The sequence below is a fragment of the Podarcis melisellensis genome, assembly GCF_964234715.1.
Source record: "Podarcis melisellensis genome assembly, chromosome: 15".
Lineage (NCBI taxonomy): Eukaryota > Metazoa > Chordata > Lepidosauria > Squamata > Lacertidae > Podarcis > Podarcis melisellensis.
The window spans coordinates 9,789,813-9,817,409 of record NC_138532.1 but is presented as its reverse complement, the minus strand read 5'-3'; the positions used below and the strand labels follow the sequence as shown (position 1 = coordinate 9,817,409).

The 27,597-nt window shown below is 45.1% G+C and overlaps 2 protein-coding genes across 2 annotated transcripts; both read left to right on the top strand.

Moving 5' to 3' along the window:
* Positions 1-955: 955 nt before the first annotated feature.
* Positions 956-24,996, top strand: LOC309357381 (uncharacterized protein). The gene is made up of 10 exons (XM_081889514.1): positions 956-1,249; positions 3,352-3,514; positions 3,699-3,758; positions 4,343-4,664; positions 5,382-6,089; positions 17,915-18,160; positions 20,368-20,576; positions 20,763-20,822; positions 21,951-22,272; positions 22,990-24,996. The coding sequence occupies exons 1-10, from the start codon at positions 1,166-1,168 to the stop codon at positions 23,696-23,698; spliced, it is 2,883 nt and encodes a 960-aa protein (XP_081745640.1). The 5' UTR covers positions 956-1,165; the 3' UTR covers positions 23,699-24,996.
* Positions 7,078-14,220, top strand: LOC309358218 (uncharacterized protein). Its single transcript, XM_081891169.1, has 7 exons — positions 7,078-7,659; positions 8,971-9,059; positions 10,100-10,146; positions 10,724-10,901; positions 12,826-12,867; positions 13,112-13,202; positions 13,575-14,220. The coding sequence occupies exons 1-7, from the start codon at positions 7,615-7,617 to the stop codon at positions 13,791-13,793; spliced, it is 711 nt and encodes a 236-aa protein (XP_081747295.1). The 5' UTR covers positions 7,078-7,614; the 3' UTR covers positions 13,794-14,220.
* Positions 24,997-27,597: the final 2,601 nt, after the last annotated feature.

Sequence of the window (27,597 nt, the reverse complement as noted above, 5' to 3'; positions counted from 1 at the left end):
CCATCTGCTGGTTTGAGTTTTGCTCATCCATATTTTGTTCATAATAATGTAGCATTAAATTCCCTTGTGTGCAGTGCATGGCTCATAACTGTATATGGTGTGTGCATATGTAAGTTTCTATAGTCCTCCATTCCTTTCTATGAGGGTTGCTGAAGGTTGAGGGCTTGTGCAAGTTAGGCTAGGAATGGAAGAGAGTGTCTTGTAATACTTCTCTTGGAGATGCCACAGGTCCCATATAGCACAGTTTTGCAATCGCAACCACACAGTAAAACTTTCAGGTTCCACTTGCTGTTGCAAGAATTGTTGTTTACCCATATTTTCGGTTTACCAAATGGTTTAGGTTTTAGCTGTTTGACTGTTAATAAACATCAGTTCTCCCAAAGTGGAAGCATTTTGCTGCTAGGATTATTTTATCAGGTCTGCGAAATGTGGTGCCAGTTTCACAACCACAGCATGCGCAACTGCACAGCACTGAAGCTATTATCAAAGTGCTAAATGATCGGTCTGATTGTTCTATCCAGAATATGACAGTATTTTGACATAGCACTCTTGAAACACCCTAAAAGAATAGGGCAGAAACTTGCTCTCTGCTTCCCTAGAGGTGGCCCTCTAGGGAAAGTCACAGAAAGGTAGATTTTGGTTGAATCCAGATTAAGGCTACAACCTGAGTCAACATGGCTAGATTTGCAGAGTATGTCTCCAGTCCTAAGTGTTGATATTAATATTTCCCCCTATTACATAAGGAGCTGTTGTCTTCTCCACTCAAAAATCTACAAGTATTCCAAGGGGAACTTATTTTAAATGAAAAATGCAAAGAAAAGATCAGGAAAGATAGGGTGAAAATGAGGCAAAGGGAGGCTGCTAATAGACGATTTACTACAAAGATGGAAAAGGAAGTCTTCAGCTTTCCTGGTGTTGTTTTTTAATATATTTTTTTAATAAATTCCAAGAATAAACTCCGAGAAAAGGAGCTTAAAAGGCTGGAACTTCAGCTCATTCCCGTTGATCTGACAACCCCTCAGTCCAGACAAATGCTCCGCCTCGCCGCATCTCTTAACGCCCTCGAGCTGGGCGGCTCCGGCGGAACCTTTGTCCTGCGCTCCTTTGTTTCTTTCCGGAGGCCGCTTAGCGTTGGAGCGTGTCTGGGCCCGATTGCCCCGTTGCCATGGGGATTGCCCGGAAGGAGCGTGTGCCCTCTTGTAAAAGCTCCCCCGGCTTTTTCCGGTGTTGCGAAAGCGGCGGCGAGAAGGTAAGTCAGCCCGCGAAAAGGGGGAAAGAGGCTCCTGGGAGGCTGTCTAGGAGACAGGCCGGGTGTTTTTTTTTGGGGGGGGGGATATGGGATTTTTTTGGAGGGCATGTAACCCGCGAGTGGCGTGGGCAGAAACCCCCTTCCAACTACCGCTGATTCTGTGAGCACCGCCAGCAATCCTCCTCCTCCTCACCATTGTTCTGGATCATGGACTTAGGGGACTCAGAGTCCCATGGGGGTGTTGGGAAGCAAAAGCCAAACCCCAATTTCTACATCAGCATCATCGAAATCACACAAGTCAGTTTCCCCCTCTTTTTTCCTGTGTCCCCTAACCCGCCAGCAGTTCACATCTTTTCCCCTTTCCCGCACTCCAGGTTGCCCTGGCGTTATTCACTTGCCTTTAGGAGCCTCTGGAGAAACAAAGGAGGAGCTTTCCACAACAGCTTTGTCTCCGTGCCCTTTTTAAAAATTAAGAAGCACTTGTTTAGCGGATGGCTGTGGGGCAAGTCTTGCCAGGCCACCAGAAAAGTGTTCGTGATGCTAGGTATATTCTTATCACCAAACTCTAATAGAAATGCTGGTGGTGCTTCAAATGCGAGAGGAAAAACCGCAAGCCCCACATCCTGGCTCCGTCCACTCCCACCCCCACAAACAGTCTTTAAATACAGTAGTTTCCAATGACATGACAGGATCAGGCCCTATGTAATTTGAGCTGAGTACTTTGAGAGCGGTTCCTTCCCCTCCTAATCAAAGCTGCATTCTGCATATCAGAACTGAAGACAGAGTCCTCACAAATCTCTGGTAGTCTTTGTAGCTCTTTTCAGAAATGTAATGCTGTATTGTAGAATCCTCAGACTGATTTTATGATGATACTTTTCAAATGTGAGAGTATGGTAGGCCTTCAAGCTAGGAAACACCTTGATTTTGAGGGAAATAAAAAGACTTTGTTTTTCTGTCTTCTCCATACTTTGTGTCCTATTATGTCTTCTAACATCCCGGCAGTGACTGTGGTTTTCGAATGGAATTTGATATACTTTAATACTTAGTATTGAGGGACGCGGGTGGTGCTGTGGGTAAAACCTCAGCGCCTACGGCTTGCCGATCGCATGGCCAGCGGTTCGAATCCCCGCGGCGGGGTGAGCTCACGTCTTTCGGTCCCAGCTCCTGCCCACCTAGCAGTTCGAAAGCACCCCTAAGTGCAAGTAGATAAATAGGTACCGCTTTATAGCGGGAAGGTAAACGGCATTTCCGTGTGCTGCGCTGGTGCTGGCTCGCCAGAGCAGCTTCGTCACGCTGGCCACGTGACCCGGAAGTGTCTCCGGACAGCGCTGGCCCCCGGCCTCTTAAGTGAGATGGGCGCACAACCCTAGAGTCGGACACGACTGGACCATACGGGCAGGGGTACCTTTACCTTTTTACCTTAATACTTAGTAAATGATAAAAAAATCAGCAAGTCTGTGGGTAATTCCAACTGGTTAGGTTAATACTATTCTTTGAACCACCTTGAAAGCCCTAGGTATAGGATGGTATATAAACTCAATTAATAATAATAGTAGTAGTAATAAAGGTAAAGGGACCCCTGACCATTAGGTCCAGTCGTGACTGACTCTGGGGTTGCGGTGCTCATCTCACTTTGTTGGCTGAGGGAGCCAGTGTACAGCTTCCAGGTCATGTAGCCAGCACGACTAAGCCGCTTCTGGCAAACCAGAGCAGCTCACGGAAACGCCGTTTACCTTCCCGCCAGAGCGGTACCTATTTATCTACTTGCACTTTGACATGCTTTCGAACTGCTAGGTTGGCAGGAGCAGGGACCAAGCAACGGGAGCTCACCCCGTCATGGGGATTCGAACCGCCAACCTTCTGATCGGCAAGTCCTAGGCTCCGTGGTTCAACCCACAGCGCCACCCGCGTCCCTTAGTAGTAGTAATACAACCAACTAATTTCACAGAGTTGTGAGAATAAAATTGGGTGGGGAGAGAACCATTATACCACCTTGAGCTCTTCAAAGGACAGGTGGGATATACGGTAAATGTAATACATGGAAGTAATTAAATAATACCAAAATATCAGTGACCAACTGTGGACCTGATTTATGCTTTCAGGCTGCTAAGATGTCGAGCCAAAAGAAGTGTCCAGACTGTGGCTCCTTGGAAATTGTAGAGGACTCTCATTATGCTCAGAACCAACTGGTGTGCGCAGACTGTGGCTTCATTCTGACTGAAGGGCTTCTCACAACCACATATGCTGATGAAGAACATTTACAAGGTGAGGCTAAGAATAGCAAAATAGCTCAAAACTCTTTGTATCTTACAAAGACATAGGATTTGAGATACAACTTGCAAGCGGTTCTCAAATATAGACAGGCCCTACACCATTCAACAGTTTAAAAATGGGTGCATGTTTGAGAGCTTGGACCAAAGTTTGGCTGATATCTGTTTTTATCTCATAGAAGTCACATATTCACGGAGTACTGGTCAGAATGAGCAAACCAGCCGTTGTGTACAGCGAGGTACGTATTCTGCATTACTCTTTTGATGCTTTGTGGAAATTAATGTGCCTGTCATCCACAAGAGCTTCATTGTTCCACTTTCTAAAAGCAAAGAGAATTTTGCATTTTTAAAACAGTCTTACCTATTTGCTGTGGGACCAACATCAAAACAACCAGTCTGTTTCCATTACCATTAAATGGCCATTATAATTGTGTGTACAGCTGCAAAAATTAAAAATCAATACATACCTAAAAGTCAAATTAAAATCAACTATGAAGTTGAAACAGCAATACTAACAGCCATTCTCAATTAGAGCCCCCAAAGACTTTCATTTTAAAAAGTTATCCGTAATATATATAAAAAAGCCAAAGTAGACTTGGTTTGGACACTCCAGTTACACTACCACAATTGAAAATATGTTTTCCATGATTGCCACCCATCTAACCTCTGAAAGTGGGAGCATGTGAAACAGAGCCTCCACAGATTATCTTAGTATATGGGCAGCTTCATACAGGCAAAGACCTACCCTGCGGTTAGATTTGTCACTGATAAATGTGTATGTGGAAACATTTCTTAAGTACTGCTGTGGTATTTCCCCTCACAGGAGTCAAACGTGTTCGGGATCTCTGCAAAGTTCTGCGGCTTCCTTCTCTGTTTGAAGATACAGCCGTGTCCTATTACCAGCAGGCAATCAAACGTCCCTGCTTCAGTTTAGTCAGCTTGGAGAAGAAGGAGATGCTTGTGGGCTGTTGCGTCTTTGTGACCTGCCGGCAGCACAACTGGCCCCTGACCATGGGCACAGTCTGCCTGCTGCTCTATGGAGACAAGGAGTTGTTTGCAAAGACCTATCTACGCTTCCTGAAGGAACTGGCACTGGATGTGCCTACTCTCAGCTTGATGGATATGGTGAAAACCCACCTCAACAGGTATGTTGAAGTTCTTGTGCCCTTTCCTTGACAATACTTCTCAAAGTTGGTGTGCAGTTTCCATCGTTCAGAGACAGAATTTACAAGTATCATACGGACTGTGTGGTATATTGATTGGAAGGCTGATGAAACAGCAAGCTTCTTAAATTTTCAGCAGGGATGGATGTGGTCAGTGCTTGGATGTAGGAACCCTGTGTGTGCTGTGTGCTTCCATCATGGAAGGAATGGGTATTTTCATATGTGCATGTATACTCCAACTCCCTGATTTCTGAGATTTCATCTGAGGCACTTCAGGCAGTTCCAGGCTTTTCTCTTTAGCCACAGGGGCAGCAAACTTCCTTTTCTTAACAAATAATGCTCAGAATTATGATTCTGCTCCTGCTACCAATCCCGTAATTGCTTGGAAATCCTTCCTATTATTATTAAGGGCAAGAAGCCAACAAACAGAATTTTGTTGAGCACAAATTAGGAAGAGTGTAAATTCAGCCCTGTCCATATAGTGCTGGTTAATGGAAGATGCTTGCCTTTTTGACTCAAGCTGCTCAGCTTGCCTTTTTGCTATCCTTGGAAAATGCAGGTCCTTCTGCCCTTTGCCCTTTCACAGAATGCTTCCTTTTGCTCATGTCCCTCTTTCATCTATTTGTCCTCTCCATCCTGCCACATCTCCCAACCCAAGGCAGTCTATCTAAATGGCTTGTTTGATTTTCATCTTTCCAGCTTCAAGATTTTCCAGAAGTCACCCAGCGTCCCGACTAAGTTTGTGGAAGAAAAGGAGCAGCTGGTGGCAAGGACTATCCAGATGGTGGAACTTGCCAGCGACACGTGGCTGGTGACCGGCCGGCACCCCATCCCCATAGTGACAGCAGCAGCCTTCCTGGCTTGGCAGTCTCTCCGGCCTGTCGATCGCCTCACTTGCACCCTTTCTCAGTTCTGTAAGCTTGCTGGTATGGAGGCTCCCCGGCCAGCCCACCAGAGACTGAAGGAGCTGCATAACATCCTCCTGCAAATGGCTTCTCAGCTGGGCTGGTTGCGAGTGCTGAAAGTGGACCGTCGGAGCGTGGCAAAGTACATCGGTGACCTTCTGCGGCACCGCCGTGTGCTTCTACAGGCTGCCTTCCGCATCGTGGATACTACGGAAGACCGTGACCTAGAAAACTCAGCAGCTGCGCCACTGCAGCTAATCGGTGAGAGCGCTGCAACAGTAGAAGAGGCCTCCCTTTCAGGAGAGAAGCAGAGGTTCAGCAAGCGGAAACCTTTGCTCCCACCCTGCGTCTTGAACCCCGCAAAGAGGCTACGATCTCCCGAGCTAAGCCTTGAAGATTCTGCTATCACTGGGGATGAGCCCATTTTAGACAGTGAGATAGAGCAGTATATCCGGACTCCAGAAGAAAAGGAGATGTTTAGCAAGGCTCAAGCGTGCCTGTGACCTCGAAGCTGCAAGTGATTCAGACAGGCTTGCAAGCAATAGCCTTCTGATACATATTCTGCTCTAGGAGGCTTAGTTTGGTAAGAATAGTGTTTACACTTCCAAAGTTAATGCTAAATACATTACTTCTGGTAAATGAGCCATCATAACCACTAGAGGATTGTGAAAATTTGTGTCCTGGGCTTTTAAGACTTGTCTACCTATGTACTGTCTGAAGCAAAGGGATTCATTGGTTCCCAGATGTGATTCCCCCCCCCCCCAGCTCTCCTGTCCCACTAAGAATCTCCCGCATCCTTCAGGCATGGCTCCTTCCCCCCTACTGTGGTAATAATTAAAGACAGGTTTGGGTGGCCTGGATAACTTTGGTTACTGGTGGGGACCACTAGTCACCAGTTGGCGAGGTTGTGTGATTATTTCCCTTCAACTCTGAGAAAAGGTATAGGAAGTGGCCACATTGCAGTGGTTTGCATGCTGTTTAGGACAACTTTTGGTGTAAAGATTGGCGTATCTCTGGGTGAGAAGTAGTATCCACTCTTGAAGGGTTGGGTGGAGGCAGTCAGCCAGCCTGAGCAACAAATACCTCTTTGAGTTGGTGTTTGACTTGAATGAGTGTTTGTCTGGTCTACTTATGGTCCTCATAGTTAGGCATGGGAGAGTGGAAGAGAAGTGTGAAAATCTAATTGCAAGTTGTTTCAGACATGCATGCTTTAAACCTAGATCCAGAAGAAAAAGTTGTGGCTTTGCAAGCATCTCTTCATAGAACATGGTATGGTGGTTCCTGAACATCAGACCCGTGTCACAAGATAGGTGGTGAGTCAGTCGCTCTGATTAATGGAGCTGCTTAGTTAATTTTTGTCCCTACATGCACATGGTGAGGGGAGAGCGAGCGAGCGAGGGGCCTCCCGTGAAGCTCCCGCTACCAGGGGCAGTCTACCTGCTGGGGCGTGGGGCGCATGCGTGGAGGGAGGGAGGGGGCTGGTGCCAGGTGCTGCCCAGAGAGGCCTCCTAAATATGACCCGTTGCATCTGATGTTCGCTCCTTCTTTATTTAGGGAGTCATAGCAGGACTTCTGACGGAATGCTGATAAGGGTATGCTTTAACTTCAAAGGGAGAGAGGAAATGTGCCAGAGTGTTGTGGTCAGTGTAGGATTAGTCGGGTTCAGTCCAGTTCCAGTTGCTGCATTTTAAGGAGGAGATAGACAAACTAGAGCAGGAATCTTTCTTGCTGTGGGGGGCCAAAAACTTGGACGTGTGGGTGGGGCAACCAGCATGTAAATCCCATTCTGCCATTGTGACATCAAAATGTTGGCAAGTGGGTTGTCTTGACTACCTGCCAACATAAATTGTGTAGGGTTCCAGGTTGGGGTTCCAGAGTGCAAGGGGCTTTGGCAGTGTTATGCCTTGTAAGCCTCCCTGCATTGCTTCTTTCCTTCTCTTATGTCAGAGATCCAAAGGAGCTTCACGGAATTGCTTTCAAAGCCCTTTGCAAGCCTTCAATGAGCTGCAGCTTGGACAGTAGGAGCCATGGCTGAATGGGAGCCAACTTTAATGGCATCCCTTATTGGGCAGGTGAGCGTGGCTTCTCCAGAATGGCCTCATGGGCAAATGGGACTGGTGGGTCACGTTTGGTCTGTGAGCTGGAGGTTCTGCAACCCTGAACTACAGCATATTCCAAAGATGGTGAGGAGTCTGGAAACCAAGTCCTATGAGGAATAGTTGAAAAAGCTGGGCATGGTTATCTTGGAGAAGGAAAGGTTAAGAGGAGGCAGGACAATAGTTCTCAAATAACTGAAAGACTGTGATGCAGAAGGTGGAGAAGATTTGTTCTATGATGTTACTCCAGATGACAGATGTAAATGCAGTGACTGAAAACATTTAAATAAGATGGTTTTGAGTTTACGTTAGGAGAAACTTCTTAAGTGTATGAGTAGTTCAAAGGCGGATCAGACTGCCTTGGGAAGTGGTGAGATCTCCTATGAAGGTTTGTAAGCAATGGCTAGATGTCCGTTTGCTTAGGAAGCTGTGTATTTGCAAGATTCCTGCACTAAATCCGTTGGGCATTGGACTAGATGACATTACTACTGTATAGTTCTGTATAGTTCTTCCCTTACTACTGTATAGTTCTGTTTGAAGATGTTGACTTCCTGCTGACTAAATGGCATTTCCAGATTCAGAGGCAATTTACCTATGTATGTCAGAGGCTCAAGGTCCACATGTCCAAACAGGTGTCAAACAGCATGCCGCATGAGAATTATTCATCTCAGCTGTTTATCTGACAGCAGCAAAAGTTAAGCTCTTAACAGGATGGATCATGGATTAAAAATGCCACTTTTAGTAAAGATTCCACTATTGTCCATAGAGTTTACTGGGAGACCACGGGCGAGTCACACTCAGTCTAATCAATCACAAGGGTTGTTGTGAGAATGAAATGGGATGGGGAAATGAGAACTATGTATGTCACTCATACATAGTTATTTGAAGAAAGGGTGGGGCAAAAATGCAATAAGCAAACATTGCAAGCAGAGGCGGGATCAAACTTTTTAAGGGTAATCTTTTAGCCATGCAATAACTTCCTGTAGTTTGCCAAGAAATAGTCTCACCATGCTATCCGCTGTTTTAGGAAATTGGGCCAAATGATGAGCTTTTAAAATGTGAATATAGAACATCGCTCACTTGTGTTCTAGTGCTTTTCCCTCCTCTAGTTCTTCTCTTTTGTTTCCTTTCCTGTTTTGATATGTATACTTTTAAGGCATGCAATTTTCTGAAAATATTGTCGGAAAATTCCATATTTTGGGAGAAATTGCATGCTTTTGTACATAAGCTGCTGTTTCTGTTCTAAAACTTTCCTGGTAATGACTTTCTCATTTTCTCTCTTTCTAGCTCTGTATCCTCTCCTGTATCCAGCTCCGTTCAAGACTGTTCGGCAGAATTTGTCTTGGTTCATGTGGTGCCTTTCAGGGAGTAAGAAGGTTAGACACACTAAGATGGCATGCATCTTGGGTTTTAGTGCAGAAACAGAGTTCCTCTGACTGTTGATACCTTTTATGCAGATGCCTTCATGGCATAACCTTAAATGGACAAGGTCATGCTGTGTTATACCATAACTCATGAACTACTAAGGCCTGCTGATGTTGCATGATACCAGAGCATAACAGCACAGGTTAGGTGGAGCTGTTAAGCGATCATGGGACTCGGCTTAGTAGCAGAGCCTTTCCCGTGTCTTCCTGCAAAATTATATGAATATTTGGGGGAACCGATTGTCGTGAACAATGGATAAATTTACAGAACAAATTTAACCCTTTCTTGACATGGTTCTCATTGATCCTCTGGGGGAGGCCCCAGAAAGCAATTTTGGAGAAACACTTGTTTTGTGAGGGTGCTTATAATTATTACATGATTGTAATCCCCTTCATTGAACCACACTTCCAAGGACTTAACTGAGAACCATGAAGCTATAGACAAAGTCTGTAAATATGTGACACACGACACATTTTATCTGGCTTTGAGGTCCTGTGACAGAAAAGATGAAATTGGAATTGCTGGCTAAATGCCACTAATATCAGTCTACAGACCTATCTGGCATTTTGCTTACTCGGAGAACCTGACTCTGTTTAGCTTGAACTGAAAATTAACTACAGTGGTGCCCCGCAAGAGGAATGCCTCGCAAAACAAAAAACATGCAAGACGAAAGGGTTTTTTGGTTTTTGCCTCGCTTCGCTAGACGAATTTCCCTATGGGCTTGCTTCGCAAGACGGAACGTCTTGCGAGTTCTTGCGAGTTTTTTTCCTTTTTCTTAAAGCCACTAAGCCGTTAATAGCCGCTAAGCCGTTAAAAGCCGCTAAGCCGCTAATAGCCGTGCTTCGCAAGACGAAAAAACCGCAAGACGAAGAGACTCGCGGAACGGATTAATTTCGTCTTGTGAGGCACCCCTGAGACCTTGTGAGAAAAGGGTGGGTAGGAAATATTTAAGCCCCTGATGCTGAACCTTTGCTGTTCTTTATTTATACAGATGGTACAAGCTTCACTCCAAACCAGGAAGGAAGGAAAAAGAGAGAGGTGAGATTGAGGTGGATATCCAGTTCATGAGGAGCAACATGACAGCCAGCATGTTTGATCCGTCCATGAAAGATAAGTCACGGACACCATTTGGCAAACTGAAAGACAAGCTAAAGGGGAAACGAGGCAATGGATTGCCAGACACAGCTTCAGTTATTGTTCCTAGCATTAGTCACTCCCCGGCTGACGGTGAGGAAGAGTCAAATGAGAAAGAAAAGAAAAAATCAAAGTTCAAGACCTTATTCTCAAATGTTTTAACTTTACAAACCTTACAAAATGTGCTAGGTAGTAAAATGTGCTATTTCTTACAACTTTTTCTTTATAATGGTTAAAGCTGGTCTTCTTGTATTATTTAAAGGCAGTGCTTGGAAGCTGTGAAGAAACAGTAGTGTTTTCTTGATTGTGCCTATTAGTTGTCAATGAGTAGGGTGCAGGTGGGTCTCAGTGGTCCCCAACCTCAGTGTACTGCTGTTGTTAAGAGCCATCAGTTGAGCTAGGGCTGGATTAGGTATTAGTATTTTCAGTAGTATTGGGACTTGTGCTTTCACTATTCTGATGCTGATTTCTTTCTTTTCAGAACCCTCCACAAATGAGGGTCACAGAAGAGATCATAGCTCAGATAAGAGCAGCACTGCGGACCTCCAAATCACAGAGGCATCCTTGAACCCTTTTGATGAAAACATCTCAGCAGAAGAGAAGCCAGCAAAAAACTCAGCTTCTGTGAAACCATCTCAGACCAAACCCATCAGGCCCAGGTTAGTCTTGAGAAATGAATTTTGAGATCTTGAGATGCTTTAAGGCTATTGCCACCCAGTGGTTTTCATTGTATATCATAGAAAATATCTACTTTACAGGGTGAGTAAGGACTTGCCTCCTGATAGGGCAGGCATGCCCTGTGTAGGTTTCAGTTGATTAGTAACTCTGCAGGTTATTTGTAGGGTTTCTGTCTCTAGCCTTCTTGAAAGGAGAGAAATGGCAATGCATTCTGCCTTCAGAACAAAGATGATCCACTTTCTTGCAAGGGGAGCGCAAAGAGAGCGAGTCAGTCCCTCTTCTGCCTCCAGGATGGAATGATGTCTAGCAGAGAATGTAATCCCCTTTATTGAACCACACTTCCAAGGACTTAACTGAGAACCATGAAGCTATAGACAAAGTCTGTAAATATGTGACCCATGCCACACTTAATCTAGCTTTGAAGTCCTGTGACAGAAAAGGTGAAATTGAAATATAGGTAACTCACAATGCTTATTTTGCCTACGTGATTGCTGATCTGGGCCGGGGGGTGGAGCAGAACAAACAAACAAACAAATGGAGAGTGGAGGAAACATTACAGAGTAGCATCCTAGAGCCCTCATGCTGCCTGCCGAGAAGCAGATAAGCGAGACACCTGGTTCTGAGGGTTCCTGGCTTTACACGATTTTGCTTTTATGTGCAGTGGCCAGGAATGTAACTACAGTGGTGCCTCGCAAGACAAAATTAATTCGTTCCGCAAGTTTTTTCTTCTTGCGAGTTTTTCGTCTTGCGAAGCACGGTTTCCCATAGGAATGCATTGAAAATCAATCAATGCGTTCCTATGGAAACCGCCTTCAGACCAGGTCCGGGGACAGTCTGTCCCCCGACCTCTTCTGAAGGCTGGGGGGGGGACACAAGGGCTTTTCTTCCCACCCCCAGCATTTTTTAAAACCCCGGGACAGCGGAGGACTTCTCCGCTGTCCGGGGCGATCTTAAAATGCTGGCGGACGGCAGCGAAACGTTTGCTGCCGCCCGCCAGCATTTTAAAAAACCCCGGGACCTCTTCTGAAGGCCGGCGGGGGGCGAAAGTCTTTGTCTCCCCCCGGCTGCCTTCAAAAGCCGTGTGGGATAGCGGGAAGCGCTTCCCTGCTATCCCGGACTGCTTTTAAAATGCTGGCGGTGGGGAGCAAAGCCTTTCGGCCCCCGCTGGCCTTCCTGGACCTCTTCTGAAGGCCGGAGGGTAGGAAAGGCTTTGCTCCCCACCGCCAGCATTTAAAAGAGGTCCCCGGAGATTTCCCTATGGGCTTCTTTCTTGCGAAGCAAGCCCATAGGGAAATTCGTCTTGCAAAGCAACTCGCAAACGGAAAACCCTTTCGTCTTGCGGGTTTTCCGTCTTGCGAGGCATTCGTCTTGCGGGGCACCACTGTACTACATAAGATGCGAGTTAGCTGTAATTATATCTTCTGTTAGTACAGAAATAGGCAAACGGCCCTCCAGATGTTTTGGGATGACAGCTCCCATCATCCCTATCTAACAGGACCAGTAGTCAGGGATGATGGGAGTTGTAGTCCCAAAACATCTGGAGGGCTGAGTTTGCCTATGCCTGTGTTAGTATGTCTGTGTATATTCACTTGGATGAGAAAACAAACTTTTTCTAGACATCTTGGGAAAATGCCCAACATACTGGTAGCATGCCAGCTATCAGTTTCTGATCACAGATCTGTAGAGACCCTCTGTTCCAGGAGTGACGTCCTTAGCATTTTAGAAATCTTTGCATGATGCTTCCAAAGTAACTATTTCTGAGAATCATGTGGTAATATGGATAAATTATTTCATAACAGCATGCTCTCCTTTTAAAATAGGCTATTTCTTCTCTTCCTCTTCCCCTTTACTTTTTCTTTTCTTTTTCGAAAATGGACTTTGCTGGCTAAATGCCACTAATATCAGTCTACAGACCTACCTGGCATTTTGCTTACACGGAGAACCTGACTCTGTTTAGCTGGAACTGAAAATTAACTATTTTATATGTAACACACCCTGAGACCTTGTGGGAAAAGGGGGGGTAGGAAATATTTAAGCCCCTGATGCTGACCTTTGCTGTTCTTTATTTATACAGACGGTACAAGCTTCGCTTCAAACCCAGCACCCTTTCTGTTATTCCCGAAGTGGGATCGGATGATGAGCAGCTGAGTGATAATCCCCAGCATACTGAAAAGATTGCGGTTTCTGGAGATTTGTCCAGGAGTGGAGATTGCAAATCATCTGCAAAAAAACAGAGCATAACATCAAAGATCTTGGATAACCAAAATGAAGCTGATATAAAGGTATTTTAAGACTTACTATATTTTAAAACCTAATTGGGTGGTCTGTGTCCTGAGTTAGGAAGCTTGTAAATTTATTGGCGGGATTAGAAGAAATAGTTGAAGGCAGGTGTACAGAAACCTTGTATGCACATTTGTCTGCATGCCATAAAAGTACTTACTGGCAAATCCTGAAATTCTAGTTTTTTGTGACTCTTCAGTATCTTTTAAGATGCTTTGACAGATTACCTCTTTGCTCTGACATCATTCCTGGGATTCCCCAGTAATCCCTGAAACCAAAGGTTTCTATACCTTTCTTCTCATCCTTTGACGCCACCCTTGCAACAGTGCTTGATATCAAAATGACTTTAACCTGTTCATTCTTCCTTCCTAAAGAAATACGATCCTTCAGATCCCGCCTACGCTTATGGCCAGCTGACACACAGCGAGCTGATCCAGCTGGTCTTGAAGCAGAAAGATGTGATTGCAAAGCGAGATCAGCAGGTGCGGGAGCTGGAAGACTACATTGAAAACTTGCTTGTCAGAGTTATGGAGGAAACCCCTAACATTCTTCGAGCTCAAGCTCATGTGAATAAGAAAGCTGGAAAGATGTGAAGGAACCAGTTTAACCTAATCAGTGGCTTTCTTGAGCAGCTTTTGAATGTATTGCCTTGTAGCTCAAACCAACTAGGAGGAATAAGTAGGGCAGGCATAGGGAATCTGGCCCTCCCAATGTGCTTGGACTTGACTTCCATCCACCTCACAGATGGCCATTGGGAGCCCAAAGGTATCTGGATGACCACATGTTTCTCAACCCTATAAGAGAGGCTTAGCACAAAGCTGTATGTGTGCAGTGTCTCGCTGTGCCTGTTTTGGTTCCAGTTTCTCTATCTTTAGGAACGGTTTCTGAAGTCAGACGACACTTTCCTCAGTTACAAAAGATTCTGTTTATGCTGCTGCATAAATTGCTGGAAGATGTGAATAGTCAGAATTACTGCAATATGATTTCTGCTGCAGACTAAAACAACTGGAGACTTTTTCTGATTTCCTAAAATTTCCAGGGACCACAGGGCTGTAGCTGGCAACACAATGTGCCACATGCAAGAGGGAGTATTGTCACTGGGCCCAAATCAGCTGACCATTCTTCATATAAAGTTCTGCTCAGTTGTATACATTTTGATGAGATTTGGGCAATACACAGCAAGGATACCTTGCAATCTGTGTCTTCTCTTTTGGTATCTGTGACTTACGCAATCCTGACATTGAAATGCTGAATTTTGTGAAAAGTGTGGTAGATTGTGAGGGATGTTTCCCCTTGTGCAAACATTTGCTCAGTGCTTAATGTTGAAGGATCTGAATGTATATATTCTACCTTGTTACTCTTGTTACTTAATCCCATTGGTTTTTGTTTTTTTTTACGAAGACCTTCATCCTTGTGTAATGTTAAAAATAAAGTTATTTAAACTTGTGAGAACACTTGTGTTTCTTTGCGTATCTTCATAACCTTTAAGTGAAGAATGCTGTATGTATAATTCACATTATTGCACGCTATATCAGAATGGTTCCTAGGTCCATACTGATAGAAATGATTCTCTGCTGTACAAGGACTGGATTCCATCATGGTAATTCCAAAGTGTGAAAGAAAAAGGGCTTCATATGCAACTGGAACTTCTATTGTGAGAGCTGTTTGTACATGAAGCCTTACAGGTTTTAAGAAGCAGACATTCCTCACACCAGAGCCAGAGCTGCCCATGCACTTCTCTTTTAAAAACCAAAATCCAGGACTTTTGGTTTAAAATGTAAAATCCCACCCTGCCCTGGATGACCATGTAGGACCCCCAAAAGAGGACATATGTCAATCCTAGCATAGATCCCTTGTACCTTAGGACCTGATGTGATCAAATGTTTCGCCAATAAAGACCTAAGCTTCCAATTGCTTGTCCTCATTGGGCTAGGTGCGCTCAAGGTGTAGCATGATTCAAAAATGGTCCGCTACGTTCAACATCTATCTTACAGCAGCATAATGTTTACCTTTCCCTGAATGGCTTGGCAGATACTTTCATTGCCTGGTGGGGTGAGTTGGAATTGAACTGAAGAGACCTTTGCCCTGCTGTGGGGCATTCCATAATTGTGGCATCAAAACTAAGCAGACTAGGGTAGTCCTGTGTGCTGCATTAGAGAGGACAATCCTCTATTTGTTCCAAGCATGGATTAAAGATAATGAACCACAAGGGAGTGCCGAGGCTTGAATTTGCCCAGCACCAGTTAATACTTGGACAGCAGCTACACAACTCACCTGATCTGTCCTCTCTATAGGAAGATGCAGAGGAGTTTTTTTAGCCAGAACTCACAGGAGCTCAGTTCCGGCACCTCTCAGGTGAGCACCATTGCATTCTAAGAGAACAAGGGAGGAGTTCATGGTGAGTTCCAGCACCTCATTTTCTAGAAAAACAGCACTGGGAATCATAGCTGTCAACCTTCCCTTATTTGGTGAGAAACTCCCTTATTCCAGCGCCGTTTCCCACTGCTGTCCCGGATTGTTGATATCCTGTAAATTTCCCGGGTTTCAAAGGAAGCAGGTCCTCTCCCTCCCTGCCGGCCAGGGAGGCTCCTCAACTGCGTTGCTCACCAGTAAGGAGTCTGAGAACGACTGGCGGGTGGAGCTTGCATGCCTTGTGCCAATCAAATCGGCCACATTGCCTGGGGACTCACCTTTGCTCAGCGCTTCCCAGCCCAGAGGTGAGAGTGTGGTTTTCCTTGCTGCTGTATCCCTTTGCTGGATTGCTGTGCTGTGCGAACCACCGCTTGAGGCTTCGTTTGGCTGCTGGCTGGGCTTTCTGCCTTTTGGTCGGAGGGGCTCTGTGTGTGTGTGTGTGTGTGTGTGTGTGAGAGAGAGAGAGAGAGAGAGAGAGAGAGAGAATGTGTCACTGAAGCTGATAGTAGGAATGCTGTAGCTTCACACACTTACCTTCACACAATGTGTAATTAGGGAATTTTTTTACGCAGGATGTCCGTACTTTAGATTTACAAGGGGATCTGAGAGATGAATGGGAGATACGGTTTGTCAGTATTAATGGGACAGCTAAATAGAAACTTAACCCCAAAAGTTAGGACCAAGATCCTGACTGGGTAGCTTTGCTCACTAGTAACATTGAACCATGAGGACGAGATGGTTGGACAGTGTTCTCGAAGCTACCAGCATGAGTTTGACTAAACTGTGGGAAGCAGTGGAAGACAGGAGTGCCTGGGACAGGTGAGGCTGCTGATCCCTTATTTTGGCTGCTGATCCCTTATTTTCGAGGCTGCTGATCCCTTATTTTCAAATCTGAAAGTTGACAGCTATGCTGGGAATATGTCACATTGATTCGTTCCAATGGGCCTACTCTCAGTAGGTCTAATGTTGGATACAACACATTGCTTTTTTGTTGTTGCTCGCATAATTGTGTTTCTGTTTATCAGAAGAGGCCAGGACTGGTGCAAAACTGCCTCTCCACCTATAACCTCAAAAAATCTTGTCCCTTGTCCCCCTGCCCTCCAAGATTTCAAGCATTGCTTAAATGAGAACGTTTTTAAATTTGTTGTATTTTGGAATTTTTGGGTCCCCTGCTGCAACAAAAAACAGATTTAAGCTGGTTAACACCTTTGTCCAATGGACAAATTTATATATAGAAATGTGATGTAGCAACTTTTAGGGAGAGCACCAAGTAGGGGCGCCATCTGCTGGTTTGAATTTTGCTCATCCATATTTTGTTCATAATAACGTAGCATTAAATTCCCTTGTGTGCAGTGCATGGCTCATAACTGTATATGGTGTGTGCATATGTAAGTTTCTATAGTCCTCCATTCCTTTCTATGAGGGTTGCTGAAGGTTGAGGGCTTGTGCAAGTTAGGCTAGGAATGGAAGAGAGTGTCTTGTAATACTTCTCTTGGAGATGCCACAGGTCCCATATAGCACAGTTGTGCAATTGCAACCACACAGTAAAACTTTCAGGTTCCACTTGCTGTTGCAAGAATTGTTGTTTACCCATGCTTTAGGTTTACCAAATGGTTTAGGTTTTAGCTGTTTGACAGTTAATAAACATCAGTTCCCCCAAAGTGGAAGCATTTTGCTGCTAGGATTATTTTATCAGGTCTGGGAAATGTGGTGCCAGTTTCACAACCACAGCATGCGCAACTGCACAGCACTGAAGCTATTATCAAAGTGCTAAATGATTGGTCTGATTGTTCTATCCAGAATATGAGAGTATTTTGACATAGCACTCTTGAAATACCCTTAAAGAATAGGGCAGAAACTTGCTCTCTGCTTCCCTAGAGGGCAGGACTAGATTTAAGTCACAGAAAGGTAGATTTTGGTTGAATCCAGATTAAGGCTACAACCTGAGTCAACATGGCTAGATCTGCAGGGTATGTCTCCAGTCCTAAGTGTTGATATTAATATTTCCCCCTATTACACAAGGAGCTGGTGTCTCCCCCACTCAAAAATCTACAAGTATTCCAAGGGAAACTTATTTTAAATGAAAAATGCAAAGGAAAGATCAGGAAAGATAGGGTAAAAATGAGGCAAAGGGAGGCTGCTAATAGACAATTTACTACAAAGATGGAAAAGGAAGTCTTCAGCTTTCCTGGTGTTGTTGTTTTAATATATTTTTTTATTAAATTCCAAGAATAAACTCCGAGAAAAGGAGCTTAAAAGGCTGGAACTTCAGCTCATTCCCGTTGATCTGACAACCCCTCAGTCCAGACACAAATGCTCCAGCCTTTGCGAAAAGGCTGCCTCGCCGCATCTCTCACGCCCTCGAGCTGGGCGGCTCCGGCGGAACCTTTGTCCTGCGCTCCCTTGTTTCTTTCCGGAGGCCGCTTGGCGTTGGAGCGCGTCTGGGCCCGATTGCCCCGTTGCCATGGGGATTGCCCGGAAGGAGCGTGTGCCCTCTTGAAAAAGCTCCCCCGGCTTTTTCCGGTGCTGCGAAAGCGGCGGCGAGAAGGTAAGGCAGCCCGCGTAAAGGGGGAAAGAGGCTCCTGGGAGGCTGTCTAGGAGACAGGCCGGGTTTTGGGAGGGATATGGGATTTTTTTGGAGGGCATGCAACCCGCGAGTGGCGTGGGCAGAAACCCCCTTCACCTGCCGCTGATTCTGTGAGCACCGCCAGCAATCCTCCTCCTCCTCCTCTCCATTGTTATAAGACTTCTAAGGCCTCAAATATAGACTAAATATGGATAAATGCACACATATCTATATATTTAAACCATGTGTCTGAAATAGTACGGGAGAGCAATCCTGAGGCCATTTTGACTCTCAATGACCTCAAATACTCCTCTGCAGTGAGGGAGGCAAATAGGGAAAGCCTCCCCATTGCCTTTTCGCTTGCAAATCCTGCCTTAAGGGTCTATTTGTGTATGAATAGGGTGAGCCTGTGACCTGGCTTCAGGAACCAAAGAAGTAAGCATCACGAAAGAATGACCAGGCTGCCCAGGTAATGCAATCGGCGACCATGATCAGGTATCCTGGTAGGCAGGGTTTCTGCTGTAGACGGCCTCCTATGATCTATGTATGACGATTTTGGGGTGGTCTTTGGCTAAGGGGGTTGGGTTCCTGCACACTTTTGTTGATGGTCTCTCCCTCCTTGGAAGGAGGGGACTCTGTTGCAACAGAAAAATAAATATCTGCCTTGCTTTCCACTGGATTCTGCCTCCATCCATTCTTCTCTGGCCGATCATGAATTTAGGGGACTCAGAGTCCCATGGGGGTGTTGGGAAGCAAAAGCCAAACCCCAGTTTTTACATTACCATTATCGAAATCACACAAGTCAGTTTCCCCCTCTTTTTTCTGTGTCCCCTAACCAGCCAGCAGTTCACATCTCTTCCCCTTTCCCGCACTCCAGCTAGCCCTGGCGTTATTCACTTGCCTTTAGGAGCCTCTGGAGAAACAAAGGAGGAGCTTTCCACAACAACTTTGTCTCCGTGCCCTTTTTAAAATTACGAAGCACTTGTTTAGCGAATGGCTGTGGGGCAAGTCTGGCCAGGCCAACAGAAAGGTGTTTGTGGTGCTAGGTGTTTTCTTAGCACCAAACTCTAATGGAAATGCTGGTGATGCTTCAAATGCGAGAGGAAAAACCGCAAGCCCCACATCCTGGCTCCCTCCAGTTTTGGACAAACTGTGACACCCCACCCCTACCAATAGTCTTTAAATACAGTAGTTTCCAATGACAAGACAGGATCAGGCCCTATGTAATTTGAGCTGAGTACTTTGAGAGTGTTTCCTTCCCCTCCTAATCAAAGCTGCATTCTGCATATCAGAACTGAAGACAGAGCCCCCACAAATCTCTGGTAGTCTTTGTAGCTCTTTTCAGAAATGTAATGCTGTATTGTAGAATCCTTAGACTGATTTTATGATGATACTTTTCAAATGTGAGAGTATGGTAGGCCTTCAAGCTAGGAAACACCTTGATTTTGAGGGAAATAAAAAGACTTCGTTTTTCTGTCTTCTCCATACTTTTTGTCCTATTATGTCTTCTAACATCCTGGCAGTGACTGTGGTTTTTGAATAGAATATGATATACTTTAATACTTAGTAAATGGTTAAAAAAATCAACAATTCTGTGGGTAATTCCAACTGGTTAGGTTGATACTATTCTTTGAACCGCCCTGAAAGCCCTGGGTATAGAATGGTATATAAACTCTATTAATAGTAGTAGTAATAAAGGTAAAGGGACCCCTGACCATTAGGTCCAGTTGTGACTGACTCTGGGGTTGCGGTGCTCATCTCGCTTTATTGGCCGAGGGAGCCGGCGTACAGCTTCCGGGTCATGTGGCCAGCATGACCAAGTCGCCTCTGGCGAACCAGAGCAGTTCAAAGAAACGCCGTTTACCTTGCTGCCGGAGCGGTACCTATTTATCTACTTGCACTTTGACGTGCTTTTGAACTGCTAGGTGGGCAGGAGCAGGTACCCAGCAACGGGAGCTCACCCCGCCATGGGGATTCGAACAGCCGACCTTCTGATCAGCAAGCCCTAGGCTCTGTGGTTTAACCCACAGTGCCATCCGCATCCCAGTAGTAGTAATACAACCAACTAATTTCACAGAGTTGTTGTGAGAATACAAATTGGGTGGCGAGAGAACCATTATACCACCTTGAGCTCTTCAAAGGACAAGTAGAATATATGGTAAATGTAATACATGTAAGTAATTAAATAATACCAAAATATCAGTGACCAACTGTGGACTTGATTTATGCTTTCAGGCTGCTAAGATGTCGAGCCAAAAGAAGTGTCCAGACTGTGGCTCCTTGGAAATTGTAGAGGACTCTCATTATGCTCAGAACCAGCTGGTGTGCGCAGACTGTGGCTTCATTTTGACTGAAGGGCTTCTCACAACCACATATGCTGATGAAGAACATTTACAAGGTGAGGCTAAGAATAGCAAAATAGCTCAAAACTCTTTGTATCTTACAAAGACATAGGATTTGAGATACGACTTGCAAGCAGTTCTCAAATATAGACAGGCCCTACACCATTCAACAATTTAAAAATGGGTGCATGTTTGAGAGCTTGAACCAAAGTTTGGCTGATATCTGTGTTTTTATCTCATAGAAGTCACATATTCACGGAGTACTGGTCAGAATGAGCAAACGAGCCGTTGTGTACAGCGAGGTACGTATTCTGCATTACTCTTTTGATGCTTTGTGGAAATTAATGTGCCTGTCACCCACAAGAGCTGCATTGTTTCACTTTCCAAAAGGAAAGAGAAATTTGCATTTTTAAAACAGTCTTACCTATTTGCTGTGGGACCAACATCAAAACAACCTATTTTAGAGTTTTAGAGGTGCATAGAGTCCACAGTTCAGTTTGATTGCCTGATCAAATCCCAGCTGAATCATTGACAGACTGGTTAACCATGGACCAGCCTGTTTCCGTTACCATTAAATGGGCATTATAATTGTGTGTACAGTTGCAAAAAATAAAAATCAATACATAACTAAAAGCCAAATTAAAATCAAATATGAAGTTGAAACAGCAATACTAACAGCCATTCTCAATTAGAGCCTCCAAAGATTTTGTCAGGGAACTGCCATCGCGGCTAGCAGAGGAGGCGAGACTCAGCAGTGATGCTGGAGAGGGGCCAAGCAGGGAGAGAGGCAAGTCCCTGGCTGGGGAAGATAATCAGCGCTACACCAGGGATAGAGGGGGGCCGATGGGGGAAGCGGAGAGGAGGCTCCAGGACTCTTTGCAGGAGACCAGCGAGGAGAGCACAAGTCCTCCGCTGCCTATGCCCACCCTGCGCAGAAGACTTTCGCGCAGGGAAAGTAGGCGGCGACTTGGCGTCAAAGAGCTTCTTTGCTGGAAGAGGTTCAAGAAACGCCCACTGACGGATTCTGCCAGCGACTGAACAGCCACGGAGTGGAGGGCTGTCCAGAGGGAAACGGCTTAACCAGGCAAACTAGCCCGGAGAGGCGGTAACTTACGCACAAGCAACCCTTAAAGCCATTACAGATTTTCATTTAAAAAAGTTCTCCATAATATCCAAAAAAAAAAAAAAAGGCCAAAGTAGGCTTGGTTTGGACACTCCAGTTACACTACCACAATTGAAAATATGTTATCCATGATTGCCACCCATCTAACCTCTGAAGGTGGGAGCATGTGAAACAGAGCCTCCACAGATTATCTTAGTATAAGGGCAGCTTTATACAGGCAAAGACCTACCCTGCGGTTAGATTTGTCACTGATAAATGTGTATGTGGAAACATTTCTTAAGTACTGCTGTGGTATTTCCCCTCACAGGAGTCAAACGTGTTCGGGATCTCTGCAAAGTTCTGCGGCTTCCTTCTCTGTTTGAAGATACAGCCGTGTCCTATTACCAGCAGGCAATCAAACGTCCCTGCTTCAGTTTAGTCAGCTTGGAGAAGAAGGAGATGCTTGTGGGCTGTTGTGTCTTTGTGACCTGCCGGCAGCACAACTGGCCCCTGACCATGGGCACAGTCTGCCTGCTGCTCTATGGAGACAAGGAGTTGTTTGCAAAGACCTATCTACGCTTCCTGAAGGAACTGGCACTGGATGTGCCTACTCTCAGCTTGATGGATATGGTGAAAACCCACCTCAACAGGTATGTTGAAGTTCTTGTGCCCTTTCCTTGACAATACTTCTCAAAGTTGGTGTGCAATTTCCATCGTTCAGAGACAGAATTTACAAGTCTCATACGGACTGTGTGGTATATTGATTGGAAGGCCGATGAAACAGCAAGCTTCTTAAAGTTCAGCAGGGATGGGTGTGGTCAGTGCTTGGATGTATGAACCCTGTGTGTGCTGTGTGCTTCCATCATGGAAGAAATGGGTATTTTCATATGTGCATGTATACTCCAGCTCCCTGATTTCTGAGATTTCATCTGAGGCACTTCAGGCAGTTCCAGGCTTTTCTCTTTAGCCACAGGGGCAGCAAACTTCCTTTTCTTAACAAATAATTCTCAGAATTGTGAATTCTGCTCCTGCTCCCAATCCCGTAATTGCTTGGAAATCCTTCCTATTATTATTAAGGGCAAGAAGCCAACAAACAGAATTTTGTTGAGCACAAATTAGAAAGAGTGTAAATTCAGCCCTGTCCATATAGTGCTGGTTAATGGAAGATGCTTGCCTTTTTGACTCAAGCTGCTCAGCTTGCCTTTTTGCTATCCTTGGAAAATGCAAGTCCTTCTGCCCTTTGCCCTTTCACAGAATGCTTCCTTTTGCTCATGTCCCTCTTTCATCTATTTGTCCTCTCCATCCTGCCACATCTCCCAACCCAAGGCAGTCTATCTAAATGGCTTGTTTGATTTTCATCTTTCCAGCTTCAAGATTTTCCAGAATTCACCCAGCGTCCCGACTAAGTTTGTGGAAGAAAAGGAGCAGCTGGTGGCAAGGACTATCCAGATGGTGGAACTTGCCAGCGACACGTGGCTGGTGACCGGCCGGCACCCCATCCCCATAGTGACAGCAGCAGCCTTCCTGGCTTGGCAGTCTCTCCGGCCTGTCGATCGCCTCACTTGCACCCTTTCTCAGTTCTGTAAGCTTGCTGGTATGGAGGCTCCCCGGCCAGCCCACCAGAGACTGAAGGAGCTGCATAACATCCTCCTGCAAATGGCTTCTCAGCTGGGCTGGTTGCGAGTGCTGAAAGTGGACCGTCGGAGCGTGGCAAAGTACATCGGTGACCTTCTGCGGCACCGCCGTGTGCTTCTACAGGCTGCCTTCCGCATCGTGGATACTATGGAAGACCGTGACCTAGAAAACTCAGCAGCTGCGCCACTGCAGCTAATAGATGAGAGCGCTGCAATAGTAGAAGAGGCCTCCCTTTCAGGAGAGAAGCAGAAGTTCAGCAAGCGGAAACCTTTGCTCCCACCCTGCGTCTTGAACCCCGCAAAGAGGCTACGAACTCCTGAGCTAAGCCTTGAAGATTCTGCTATCACTGGGGATGAGCCCATTTTAGACAGTGAGATAGAGCAGTATATCCGGACGCCAGAAGAAAAGGAGATGTTTAGCAAGGCTCAAGCATGCCTATGACCTCGAAGCTGCAAGTGATTCAGACAGGCTTGCAAGCAATAGCCTTCTGATACATATTTTGCTCTAGGAGGCTTAGTTTGGTAAGAATAGAGTATACACTTCCAAAGTTAATACTAAATACATTACTTCTGGTAAATGAGCCATCATAACCACTAGAGGATTGTGAAAATATGTGTCCTGGGCTTTTAAGACTTGTCTACCTATGTACTGTCTGAAGCAAAGGGATTCATTGGTTCCCAGATGTGATTCCCGCCCTCCCCAGCTCTCCTGTCCCACTAAGAATCTCCCGCATCCTTCAGGCATGGCTCCTTCCCCCCTACTGTGGTAATAATTAAAGACAGGTTTGGGTGGCCTGGATAACTTTGGTTACTGGTGGGGACCACTAGTAACCAGTTGGCGAGGTTGTGTTGATTGTTTCCCTTCAACTCTGACAAGAGGTATAGGAAGTGGCCACATTGCAGTGGTTTGCATGCTGTTTAGGACAACTTTTGGTGTAAAGATTGGCGTATCTCTGGGTGAGAAGGGTTGGGTGGAGGCAGTCAGCCAGCCTGGGCAACAGATACCTCTTTGAGTTGGCGTTTGACTTGAATGAGTGTTTGTCTGGTCTACTTATGGTCCTCATAGTTAGGCATGGGAGAGTGGAAGAGAAGTGTGAAAATCTAATTGCAAGTTGTTTCAGACATGCATGCTTTAAACCTAGATCCAGAAGAAAAAGTTGTGGCTTTGCAAGCATCTCTTCATAGAACATGATATGGTGGTTCCTGAACATCAGACCCATGTCACAAGATAGGTGGTGAGTCAGTCGCTCTGATTAATGGAGCTGCTTAGTTAATTTTTGTCCCTACATGCATGTTGAGAGACAAGCTTGTATGTCACATTAATGACATATGTGATTTGTTCAGTTGCTCAAATTGTTGCCACACAATTCCGTTTATTGCTCTGTAACTGTGGCCAAACTCTTGTTACTGCCAGATTTGATTTTAAAAAGATGACTTTATGACCAACCAGATACTGAACTGTGTGAGGTATCAAGAGAGCCAGAGGAGTAAGAAAGCAATAGATAACTTTTTGGATGTTGCAAATCTTTAATATATTAAACAAGAAACATCTGCTAGAAACACTTCATTTTTATAAAATGCAAAAGCCCTATTAAATGCTTTCTTTGGCACAGTTGTCTCTCAAAAAAGCTCTCTGTTCTTTGGCACAGTTGTCACTCAAAAAGCTTTCTTTTGTGATATGTCATTTGCTCATAATGTAAACAGACAAAATAAGGTAATAATACAAAGCTTTTCTGATAATACTGTTTTCAGTGTAGCAAGCATATATAACAAGTTCAGCATCGGCAATATCATGTGGGTTGTAGTGCTGACATATAAATGATTTAGGCCTTTATTTAAATATAAAAAATATAAAACCAAGAAGGAATTTTCAGAGGTAAGGGAAAGGAGAATAGATCTGCTCTCAAGCTAAATAGGAGGAAGCAATTGTGAAACCACTGTAGTTGCAAAAGAGGTGATGGAGGAGGAGGAAACAGTTCTTGGAAGATTCAGGGATTGGGAGGTAATAAGTGCTTCATGGCCCTTTAAGGGCTCCAAATTTCCATGCCAGCTCTTAGAGCCACTGTGGATCCTACTGATTGCCTATGGCTCTGCCTGTTTGACTGGTGGAACCAATAGCATGAGGACCAAAACAATCCTTGCAGCTCCTTTCGAGGTAGGTGGTGTTTTACTGACAAGGAGACTGTGTATGCCTGCCTGTCTATAGGAGTACATTGATCTTCTGCCATGTTCAGAATAAAGACTTTATTTTTAGTAAGCACTGCACAGTTGATTTCAAAGGAGCAGTAAGAATTTTCAACACGTGTGCGTAAAAATTATACATTTATTTATAGTAACCAGTTTGTGTCTTCCCTCAAGGCTATGGATCTGTTGTGGAGATATCTCCTGGCATCCCCCCACCCTGCTTGCATTCATTACTTACTGTAGTGAATGGGCTTCCTCTTCTAGCAGCTGTTTGTTATTGCCTGTGATATAAATTGCAAAAAGTGAGAAGAGGGGCCTGTGCAGGGAGCCTGGCCTGTTCAGATTTCTTGCACACACACCCTTGAAAATGGACAGATATATTCTTCAGCCGCTTCTGACACACAGGTGCCCTTTGTGGGAAGTGCTTTTCTATGCATTTACCCCACAGATGTTTCAGTGCTACCTTTCTAGAAAAAGAGGTGCCGGAACTCACAATGAACGCCTCCCTTGTTCTCTTAGAATGGCAATGGAGCCCACCAGAGAGGTGCCGCAACTGAGTTCCAGCTGAAAAAAAAGCCCCAGATGTTAAGCTGGCCTCGTGAGACACACCCACATGGGTAGGGCTGCTTGCATGAGAAAGGCCTTTAAAGGTTATGCTAGAATTGTGGGGTGAGCTCACTGTAAAATCCCTCCCACCGTGTTCCTGTAAATTCTTAAGGATACTTAACGGTGGCTCTCGGCTGACTTCCCTCCTTGCGGGATGCCTACGTCTTTAGGAGCTGGATGCTCCTCCCCTTTCCCAAATATGGAAAACCCATCTAACGAACTCAACGGAAGGAAAAACAACATGTTTAGTCCTCCTACATCTGTGGCTCTCATAAGATCTCACTGTTCATGCTCATGAGCCAGTGTTTGTTAGTATTGCATAAATGATGCAGAAGAAGGTGGCAGCCTGTCCTCGGAGGTCAATGGGGCCGGAGTGTGAGGAGACAGCATTTCTAAGCGCCTGTCTGGATTTTTCACCCAGTCATCAATACTACAAATTACTCTGTCGTCTTTTTAGCTTCCCATATGTTTGCCCCTCTCACTCTGCTGCTTTAAGCAACTTCTACACCCCCAGCAGCGTTACTGACAGCACTCATCTGGGTATCATAATGGTTTATGGGTGTGAACAGAAAACCCTCACAAGTCTTCTCTCTCTAAACAATGCACAACAATGATCCTAAATAATAAAAGAATCTCTCTGCCTGGTCGGAATTTATAGCGGGTTGGCTTGTTTTAATTCTGCAAAAATGTGGGTGTGATTTATATGATCCAAGTGCTATGCCAATAGCCTTTGATCGCCCACTGAAATGTTCCTGTCTCTGTTCTGTTGGCCAGTCTGTGAGCCAATTGCACAATGCGTTCCATGTTGATTTAAATTAATAACACACCTTCCCACACCCTGAAACACGCACTTTTCTCCAAAAAACTTGGAAATCCAGATGTTTATCAGTGAGTAGAAAGGAGAGAAACAGGAAAGAAGAGAACTTGCTTCCCCCCCAAAAGCAAGCTGTAGTCTTTGCAGACTTGAGTAGATTAAGGACATGTGTCCTGTCTCTGTGAACAACCCTTGGGTTCCTTGTGTAAGAGCAGTTAAATGATTGGGTGGTGTTGGCCCTCTAACATGGATAGAAAAACTGCCATACAGTGTGTGTTATAAAAATAAAGAAGCTATGCTCCCCCTTTTCTTTTTTTCTGCAAGGCCAAGTACATGCCATGAAAGTGAGGTAAGCCCACTTGTAGCCGATATTTTGCTTGATTGTGTTTTGACTATGGCTTTTGAAATAAACACTTACATTAGCTCTGTAATTCAGTGGGCTAAATATGGTCACTAAAAAGCTACATTTGCTCCCTCTTAGGGTGGAGGGAAATGGCTTATTGCACTGCGTCATGCTGAGGACCTCTTCTCACTTTGCATCTCAGTGTGACCTTCAGAGGTCATGCGCCTTGCACCAGGTTTTGTAAGGCTATGGATAGGGAGGAGAAGAATGGAGCAAAAGGCTCAGGCTGCTGCCTCCTAATGAACTACATGCTTGACATGAAGTGGCTTAGACCAGGTGTGAACAGACATCTATCTTGACCCCTACTGGATTTTTTCTTGGTCTACCAACTGGA

Excerpts from the sequence above, each read along its gene's own strand:
- LOC309357381 (XM_081889514.1), top strand. The coding sequence starts at position 1,166 with ATGGGGATTGCCCGGAAGGAGCGTGTGCCCTCTTGTAAAAGCTCCCCC. Across the intron at positions 3,515-3,698 it reads TGATGAAGAACATTTACAAG|AAGTCACATATTCACGGAGT; the intron begins GTGAGGCTAAGA and ends TTTATCTCATAG. Across the intron at positions 3,759-4,342 it reads CAGCCGTTGTGTACAGCGAG|GAGTCAAACGTGTTCGGGAT; the intron begins GTACGTATTCTG and ends TTCCCCTCACAG.
- LOC309358218 (XM_081891169.1), top strand. The coding sequence starts at position 7,615 with ATGGCTGAATGGGAGCCAACTTTAATGGCATCCCTTATTGGGCAG. Across the intron at positions 9,060-10,099 it reads GCCTTTCAGGGAGTAAGAAG|ATGGTACAAGCTTCACTCCA; the intron begins GTTAGACACACT and ends TTATTTATACAG. Across the intron at positions 10,147-10,723 it reads AAGGAAGGAAAAAGAGAGAG|AACCCTCCACAAATGAGGGT; the intron begins GTGAGATTGAGG and ends CTTTCTTTTCAG.